The following is a 9,998-nucleotide window of genomic DNA, read 5'->3' as shown; positions in this document are numbered from 1 at the left end:
ATATTTTGAGTTAACTCTTGAAAGAGGGTTTTAAAATATTTAATATTAATATTTATTCCATTGGGCTTTAATCTTGAAATTGGGCTTTAAAATAAAAAAAATGTAAGTTTGTAATAGATGTAGCTGGACTGATATTGATATTACGAACTTCTATATACATTTCACCGTTCAATTTTGTAAAAAATTATATACCAGTCTAAAATTTAAAATGGAGTAAATATTTTTTTTCCCATTTCTTTCTCAGTGTAGGCCACCGGCTTCGGCTCGAAGTGTCAGCACATTTTTCAAAGGCGCATATAAAATGGCAGTCATACATTATGGCCATATCTGCCTGGGCCAGTCCGGATTCAGCACAACCGATGTCAGTGGATCGGGGAAACGGTCAGTGGGGATAGGAGAGGGGGAAGGGGTCGGAATGGGGTTCGTGTGCTGGCGCACGAGTAACCCCTGTTTTTTATGTGTGTAATGCCTCGGTACAGATTATGCATTAAGCGCTTATTTAGCATTTTTCTTACATAATGTCGCTTCCACTTTGCAATGTTTCGAGCCCATCCCCAATGTCCAGCTCGAATGGCATTTTGTGGGAAGGAATGGGTCTTTCTATATATATATATAGCCATAAAAACTGGACAATGTTATGTGCCTTCTAATCTGTTTATGCCTATGTTACCGTTAGTACATTAACCCTTGGGTGGGAAACGGGGTGGACTTACCTTAATCGTTTTCCTCGTGGGATGAGGAAATTGGAAAGTTTCTACAAAGAGAACTTACCAAGAACTAGCGTCATTACAGACATTATTTTCCCCATTTAGATCTAAGTCATGGATAACTATATAACAGTATTTATTATATTTAACTTTTAACATATTTTAAAGTAATAATACATTTTGTTGATGATCTAAACTTAGTTAGTGCTAAATAAAATAAAATAAGTAATAAATTTAAACTTTGATATACACTAATAATAAACTTTGATATTCACAAAAAAATTTAAAGAAATAATCAAATAAGTTGTTGGTCTCAGTGAGCTGTTCATCAGTGGAATTAATTTTAAAAGTATGTTTTTTAAAAAGACTTTATAAAAATTTAACGGAATACAAATAACCGAATTACACGATATATATTAAGTCAATGCTCGTTTGAATAAAAACACAGATTAAAAAATGAAACAAGTGTTCCCAAAACTTATATGATTTTCTATTTGTTTTTTCAATTTTTTTCATGGCTCCTTATACTCAAACAGTATACTTTCAATATTCAGACTTGATTTGAAATGTAATTTCCCATTCAATTGGGCTCAATGCAAATGGATTCGAGAGCGCACAGAACGCAGAAGGAATAATTGCTTTTTTGCTAATTAATTTGTTATTTTGACTTGCTCCTCATCTGCCCGTTGGCAATGTCCCGATTTCCCCGGCTGTCTGACGGGCTCATTTCTTTTTGCCTGTCCGGGCCGGGCTTATTTCGCTATTAGCGAGGAGCTCTGGTAGGCAAAATGGATAATTAAATAAGGCGAACAAGGTTGAGGGATGCTGGGGAAAACGATGCGCCGATTTAATGAAAATTGCATTTTAATTTCATAAGCAAGGACTTCAGAAAATCTCCCCAATTAATTGCCGAACCCCAAGGCCAGAGGCCAGAACCTTCATAATTTCCTCATCCAGGCTAAATGACCGTTGCGGCTTAAAATAATTGCCCAATTGGCTTTAAGTGGACACACGAGCATTTCATAGTTAGGAACCCGCCCAACCTCCCACCTAAAAAAGGAAGCTCTGCCGGAGGGAAAAAATGGTTGCTTGAAAGTGTCCGTTTTTTATTTGATTTCCTTTTTTTGTCTTTGGTTAGCTGTCGCTCACGTAGGCAGTGTCCATGTAATTAAATTAAAATGGAAAATTTACTCGTACTGCGGATTAAATTAATTTTCATTTGCATTTGCATAAGTTGGTCCCCACTCGCCTCCTTCTCTTTTTCCATCTGGTCTTGCCTTGGCCCTCGTCCATTCATTAATTCCTTCATTATGCCATTTATTGCTGAGCCCGCTAGAAATGTGCCTTAGTTTTTATTTTCGGCCATGTTCATTACCAGTGCGCGGAGCTTACGACTAAGTAGTATGACAGAATCGCAAATACGCCACACGATGGGGCAACTAAAGCGAATGTTAGAACAATATATATATAGTTAGAAAATTAAAAACAGTATTGTATAACCAAAAAGTAAATATGCTCTAAGTTATCACAGCTGCACCAATTAAAATTCTCATTTAAGACCAAATTTTGAATGCTACGACTATTAAAGTCTGTTAACCGATTTTAAAACTACAGATGGCTCCACCAGAAATTCCATTGGAGAGGCGAACAGTACATGTGCAGCGCCATCTAGCGGTTCTAAGGTTTTATCTGCTAGCGCTGAATTTTTTAATATTTCTTTAATCATTGTTCGTTATAAAGATATGTGAGTTGATAGATTTCAATAAATATATACCAATCAAAAAATGTCTCTTCCATTTCTCTAATCCTACGATTTGTGAACATTGTGTCGCTGTATTACTGCACGGAAATCTGTATTAATCCCAACTATCTAGCTTATACAGCTTATACATTTTGCGCAATAAATTATCTTCCTTAATTTTATATGTGATCTTAATAAAAGTATTCCCAAAGAAGTTCATCATCCTCACGTTTGTTGATGGATAGACTTATATACTCCTCATCAATAAACGATTTCTGAAATAATAAAAATGATATTTAATCATTAACTGAAATCTCCTGAGGCATGGTATCATTTCTTACCGGATCAATAAAAACTTGACTAACGAAACAGGTTAGCCTCAATGGACTGCGAACCCTCGGATCTCGAACCGATTTCAGTGCTACGATTGCCCGCTGTATGAAATCGTCGCTGATACACTGCACTTGCCGATTAAAATGCAAGTCGATGGACTGCAACTCCGGACATTCTTGAAAGCATAGTACGAGATGATTAGATATTTCCAAAAACTTTGGATACGACTTGATTTCCAAGCACTCAAGGTGAGTAAGGTGTCGCAAAACGGAGAAACTAGTCGCTTCTCGGAATCCACACCTAAGTTTTCTCAATGATGCGATTTGAGCAATCCTTTCAACCTCTTCGAGGTCTATATACCTGTGGATTATGACTAGTTCCTGCAGTGTGTATGTCAAACCTGCAGGCAATGGCTCAAAAATTCTTGGAAGAGAGCACACCATGCGTGGCAACTCAATAACCAATCTTTGACGGTCCAAGTGCTGAGCCACGCCTTCAAACCCTCTAAAATACGATAACAGAAGATCTCGGGAAATGTGTTCCGGTATTCGAGTCATCAAAGTTTTTTTCTCATCGTAGTCGCCAGGATTTCTGCGTCCAATAATAAGAATTGTCAATTCAGATAACCTGACAAGGTTTTTAATGTCCTCTAACTTTTCGAATATGTAAATAAGTCTTTGCAATGACTTTATTTTCGAAAGTTCTTCGGCTTCCATATGGCTAATGGGCGCACCTTTGACGATCAAACTCTGTAGATTGGATCCGCTAACGAGGGCCAACATCTTAAACAACTCCACAAGGAAAGGGTCCTCTTGATCCTTTAAAATCACCATTTCCTTAACGAAAATTTGGTGTGATCGGATCTCGAATCCAACTGTGCCCTCAGCAGGCAAATTGTCTGGAACTGGAAAATCATTCAAGGAGAGTTTTCTCAAAAGGCCTTTCAAAACATCCTCTTCATTGAGGCCAACAACTAAATAATTTAGTTCCGGTAGGCCAGCCAGTAATTCAAAGTCCTTCGCATCGGAGAAACCGCATTTAAGAGTCCTTAGAGTTTTTATGGATGCTACTTCTTTCAATTCAAAAGTGTTTAGTGTCAAAACGCCAGAATCAATTTCATCATTCTTCGCTTCCATTATCAGCTCTTCAAGAAACAGACTTGGCCTTGCAACCAATTGTGCCAAAAAAGATTGGAGTGATGTCCCTTTACTAGCTCCTGAAATTCGAACAGACTTCAAATTATTTACTCCTGCTAGTGGAAAGATGTCTTTGGAAAACTCAAACGAAAATGCGTTACGCAGTGTTAATCGGCCAGTAGACTGGTTAAAGCCTACTTCTCTTTTCCCCAGACTTATTGTGAATTCTTTCTCAACAGAATTGAAAATCTCAACGATACCCTCTGGAAAACGTTTTTCAAAAGAATTCCCAAGTCCGAGATAGGTTAAATGTGTCAAGTGTTCGATGCTCCGTGAGTCGGTCAATGTGCCTTTAAATTCCTTTAAAGATTTCAGGTTGTGCAATTCAAATGTCTCATTAAAATCGAGAGATCCGTCGCATATTTCAATTTTCTTCAGATTGTTGTAAGCTTTCGTAGATATGGCGTTGAAAAGGGTTCCTAAGTTGCCCCGTTTAATGGTTATTATGAGGGTTTCTGTCCATTCAACACTCGCCAGGGGAACCAGCAGAGTGTCATCTGTGTAACTTTCTATAATACTCATTTGAAGGCCCAACAAATTCCGGCTGCGATCAGACCTTAACGTAATGTCACTGGTGGAAACGAACATTATATTTTCGGATGCGTGTAAAACTTGAAGTATACCAGGCGAAGTTTCGTGGAAGTTTTGTAGCGAGGTAATATCAAGCTCTTTAAGGTTTTTTTTAGCTAGGTCTGAGAATTTTCCAATATCTTGAGCATCGTAAAAACCGCACTCCACGCCTTTCAAAGATCTTATTCGTGCCAGCATCTCAGCTTCCTGGGAATCAATCACTCCCTCTGAGAGCCGGAAATACTGGAGGGTTGAAACTTCCCTCGAAGCCAGAGCCGAGAAGAGGTTCTTTAGGGAACCATTCGATGGTTTGGTGGTAATGGTTAGCTCTTCCAGTTCTATAAGATTATATAGAAGGTCTATGTTCTCGGTGTCAGAGAAGCCACATACTAATTTCCTTAAGTGCCTGCAAGTCGACAATGCTGCGATTTCCTGGGCGTTAATCACTGGAACCATTTGAGGTCTCAACCGCCACCCTTTTTGAAGTAGGTTTTGATAAACCGAACTAAATGGGTTCATCGTGCTTATTGTCAAAATCGACGACTGAGACAACGCTAACTTTTCGAAAAATTCAACAAGAGTACCTGTAGCATGGTTGCCGTTAATTTCGAGACAGTCAAAATTTGGCAATTCGAGCAAGGACTCATAGTCCGAGGCTTTCACGTTGTCTAGAATAAGACGCAGATTTCCCTTGCGATTATAGTCTATTAGGCAGTCTGTTAGACATATTTCCTTTTTTGCTTGAGACGCCTTTAGAATGCTGAAAATTTGTTCTGAGATACTTCTGAAATCGTGCTTTGAAAGTACTTCCAAATTGTTCAGATAATTCAGCTTGGAAATGGGTTCAATATTCAGGTAGGACACTTGGGGGTCTAGAAACCCACATCTTAAGTCGTTTAACGACCCAATCTGAGATAAGGCCGTAGTCTCCTCTAAGTCTAAAAGAGCGTCATCAATGGATAGTTTTCGGAGAATCTTTGGAGTCTTTCTGGTCAAAGCTCTAAAAAGTGATTGTAGGGTCCCCTGCTCATGCACACCGCCAATCTTCAAGTGTTCCAGCATGGGCATTTTGTAAAATGGAGCATATTTCGAGGCATCGCAATCCGAACTCATATTGAATTCAAACTCGATAACTTGCTTGCAATACGGTGCGATATCGGCCAACCGTCGTCCCGCCGATTCGCTATTAAGAACTGTGAGTTTGCGCAAGTCTTGGTTATTACTGCAGCACCTGCATAGCTCCTCTAAATCTACTTTCGCATCCAAAAAAAGATCGGTTAGGTGTCCAAATCCGGTAAGGTCGTCAACGGTATAACCTATATATACGGAAATCAAATTTGAATAAATATGTAATTATTATATATAATATAAGCAAATATAAACGCAATAGTCGAGAGCACCGACTAAAAAATACCCGGTACTTTGTTTACTGATTTCAAAACAATGATGCCCCAAGAGATGGCGCCACATGCAATCCTAATGGCGCGGCAAACAAGAAAAGTGTGGCGCCATCTGGATGTAAAGCTTAACTGATCTTCGTGATAACTTGGAAATAATGGATATTCCTAAAACATTTTTTGTGTGTTGATACATATTGTCGGACATGGCTAGATCGACTTGACTTTTAATCCCGATCAAAAATATATATACTTTATGTTTAAAATCAAAAAATCACTTGGAATCGATATTTAAATGAACACTTATGATTACGGTCCAAAACACTTACTTCCCCCCTTTACTCTACGAGAAACAGGTACACAAATATGTATACCAAACCAGAATCAACAGGCGAGTTATTTGCACTTACTTTTTAGCGATAATAATATACCAAAGATAATAATATATCAACTGCCTGCTGATCCTGATAAACAGTTTACAATTTAGTTCGATTGGCTCACCAGAAATATGAATTTTTAAAGCTTTTAAACTTTTACTTTTCTTCAGCTGGTTCATTACGAGTGCAAACACCTCCATGTGGTCACTGTTGTAACCCCCTGAGGTATATCTCAACTCGACTCTTCTCAAGTGTTCATTCTCTTCCATGGCAAGACTGAGGGATTTCCAGTAGGCTTCCTTTTCTTTCTCTGGGAACTTTTTCAGGCGTGTGTACAATTCGGCAAAGTCGATACTTAAGTCACTCGAAGAGCTCAGATAAAGTAAAAAGATACTTTTATAAAAATCCTTATCCCACTCATAGAAAATGTCCCGAAACAGTCTGCAGCAAACGACAAAATTAATTAAGTCCGTATATTTCATTTCTTCAAGCGTATAAGCCGTATTTGATATCTCGCAGCTTTTTTTAATTTGCTTAAATAACTCATAAAAACAAAAATGGTTCAAATTTAAAATCGTTTTGTGAGACATTTTTTTTATAATCACTTTTTTGAAATTGTCTGTAATAAAACTCTCAACTTTTATTTAGTTTGTTTAACAAATGTAATTTTTCACCAGCACAATAATGTTCACCGTTCCAGTCATTCGCAAAAACTAAATAATACTCTTGAGAAAAGAGCCAAGAAAGCTTATACAGACTGCTCTCTGAAAATCATTGCCGGGTTATCAGCTGATATATAAGTTACTGGACTGGTGGACTCTTTCCGTAAGAGAACTTTGCTTTCTTATTCTCTTTCACGAAAAGCGTAAATCTAAAAATACCTCATTGTTTGGAGAATCTACTGTGGTAGTAAAGTCTTTAAAAGTTGTATTTAACTTTACTTTTCTATTTATTATAAAACATTTATAATACTTGTATATTAGCCCAAGCAAAAAACATCTCAGCCTAAAGGAAACCGCAATTTTAATGAACTTTCGGAGTGGGATATCAGTTTTAAGGTTCTGTCAAGGAAAACTCAGCTCGAGATCAATCGATTTAACCTTCGGCCATGCTTTAAGAAAGGTAATAATAGGGTCAGATAATTCATCGAAATTTGCCAAATACCTTATTCCCAAACGCCCAAGCTTTACAAGGCTGAAAATAAGAAAGAAGCTTATAGCTTCTTTCAAATCATACATAAGTCTTTTTAAGGAAGATGTCCTTTAGGTAACTGTCAACGTCAAATGACGCATATGTTTCAGGCTCTGTGAGTCAGTCAGTGTGCCGCTGAATTCCTTTCTCTACAATCTCACTAAAATCGAGAAAGCCGACTTTTACCAAACCTTTCTTCAGCGAATTACAAGTTCTTACAGATGAATTACATTGCACCGCTTAATTAATATTTGAAGACTTTCTACCCAATCCAGAATGGCCAGGAGAACCAAAAAACAATCACCTCTGGAACTCTGCCTAATATCTAATCTAAGGTCAAGAATCTTTAAGCTGCGATCTAAACCAAAACTGAGATCCCCGGTGAAAACAGACAGCTTCATAGGATCAAGAATTCCCTAAATTCAGATTTGTGACGAACCCCAGCAGAGCATTTTTGGATGGTTCTTAATTATATTTATGGTATATCTCAACAATAATCAAGTTTAAAGGTTATAAATAAAGATTACTGCGAAACGTATAATAATATACTGTTTATTTGCTTTGCTTTGACTAAATATTACAAATATAATTAAAACCTTGTTTTATAGTTAAACATATCAAATGAATATCGGGAGATCGTGAGGGTAGAATCTCATTCTCATTCCCTCCTTATAAAGTGCTCTGATTATCTTACTTTGTGCTACTATTAGTTTTTTGAGTTAGTCATAGCCGCTATGCCTTAGATTTAGTTATAAATTCGAACTTTGTTGACAGCTTGTTCTTTGGCGAAATTCTCTTTTCTAATATTGTTTACAGTTGATGCATTAATAATAAAGTTGATTAGCGATCTGAGTTTCAGCGACAACTGAGAGAAACTTATTCATTATCGACTTTTTTATCGGCTTTTTCTCTCGCACCCACAATTTAGCAAAGAGAGGATCGAACAACGACGTTCTCTTGGTGTTGTGAAAGTCTCCAGAAAATACTCTTTACTAGTCTGAATGTTTACCACTAATTCCCCGGAGTCCCAAAATTCAGTCTGTTTCGAGCTTTTGAAGGGCTGTCAAAACAATACGACGATGTTGCGGCGATAGCAAACCATACCCTTTTAGAGAAGGCTAAAAATTAAAATAAATATCACTCATTCTACAAATTCATTCTGTATAAAAATAAATATATATATTAACAAGAAAAAAAATTTTCAAAAAAAATATTAAACACAAGTGAGGAAAATAAAAAGTGAAGAAATGATCATTGTTATAATTACATATTTGGTTGACCACTAAATCATTTCATCTGAAATGACCTTATGACCATTTTGTAGATGACAAAATTGGTAAAGTGTAATAAAAGATTAAAAGAAGTCGGGGCTAAATTCGGAATTTTATTTTATGCCAATGTTTAATCGCTTTTGTCTTCACAATTTTTAAATATTTATTGCTCTTTTACTAATACAAATAACTAATTTAAAGTGGATAAATATAACGGAATTAAAACAAATCGATTTTTATATCTGTTTATGAAAGTTAATACGATGAATGACAAATTCATTGTATTCTTTCAAATTGTCAAATAAAAGGAAAAATGTTAATAAAAATTACGATTTATTCAGTTTAAATATTAAAAAAAAATGTATCAGTTTTTTTTGCCTCTTCCATAATTTTTAAAGTTTCAAAGGAAATCTGCCGGTTTGATAAATCTTGAACGAAATTTTTAAAACTTTAAGGCGTTGGGTGGAGTAGATAACTGTTTCTCGTTTTTCTCCGAAATAGGAGTTGAGAATATGTGAACTCTGTTTAAAATGTTTACAAACCTCAAAAGAAAAAAATGATTCACAATGAACACCTGCAGTTTTTGGAACCCTTTAAACATTACAAAATATCTTTCATAGTATTAACCCTCGCTACACCTGCCTTTGCGACTTCAGTGAATAACTGAAAGTTGGCAACCCGAGTTTATGATGTCCTGGTTAGACAGGCACACATAAACATTCCTTTCTCTTTGGCATCCCCAAAGCTGGATATTTATTGTGCGTACAATGTTCAAATTCCAAATTAAAATCCTTCAACGAAAATTATTACATTTCATTTAAACCGAGCGAGCAACTTAGGGCACATCATAATTAATCCCATACCAACACAGACCAAAAGTGACAGAGAGGATGCCATGGTAAGTGAATATGTGAGCGGGTGGATGTCATATAAATTCCATAATACGATGTAATTAAATTTGAGTCAAACTAAAGCACGTAAAGCTCCCCATAATTGAGCGACATCATATGAAAACCAGGCAAATGTAAGCACTGGAAAAATTAAATCCTAAAAGTGAGTAAGATACATGGGGTTTTTGAATACATACAATTATTTATTTAGCTTTTTATTATTATCTATAATTTTGAAAAGCTATATCTATAACTTTTAAGATTTGGACTAATAATAAAAAGATTTGAACCACATTTTTAATCGGAAAAGATATGAAATACATAT

General features: G+C 36.3%; 1 protein-coding gene across 2 annotated transcripts; it reads right to left on the bottom strand.

Annotated features, from left to right (window-relative positions):
- Positions 1-2,255: 2,255 nt before the first annotated feature.
- On the bottom strand, positions 2,256-7,000 carry LOC108039126. Of its 2 annotated transcripts, none has more exons than XM_017116048.2 (3): positions 6,446-7,000; positions 2,790-5,863; positions 2,256-2,723 (listed from the first exon to the last, which is right to left on the bottom strand). In XM_017116048.2, the coding sequence occupies exons 1-3, from the start codon at positions 6,909-6,911 to the stop codon at positions 2,640-2,642; spliced, it is 3,624 nt and encodes a 1,207-aa protein (XP_016971537.2). In that variant the 5' UTR covers positions 6,912-7,000; the 3' UTR covers positions 2,256-2,639. The 2 variants fall into 2 exon arrangements, with proteins under 2 accessions (XP_016971537.2, XP_016971538.2); XM_017116049.2 differs by having other exon boundaries at positions 6,482-7,000.
- Between the last annotated feature and the right edge of the window lie 2,998 nt (positions 7,001-9,998).

The sequence above is a fragment of the Drosophila rhopaloa genome, unplaced genomic scaffold (assembly GCF_018152115.1).
Source record: "Drosophila rhopaloa isolate 14029-0021.01 unplaced genomic scaffold, ASM1815211v1 contig_2, whole genome shotgun sequence".
In the NCBI taxonomy this organism is placed as follows: Eukaryota; Metazoa; Arthropoda; class Insecta; order Diptera; family Drosophilidae; genus Drosophila; species Drosophila rhopaloa.
The sequence above is the reverse complement of the archived record's forward strand: the minus strand, read 5'-3'. Positions and strand labels throughout refer to the sequence as shown.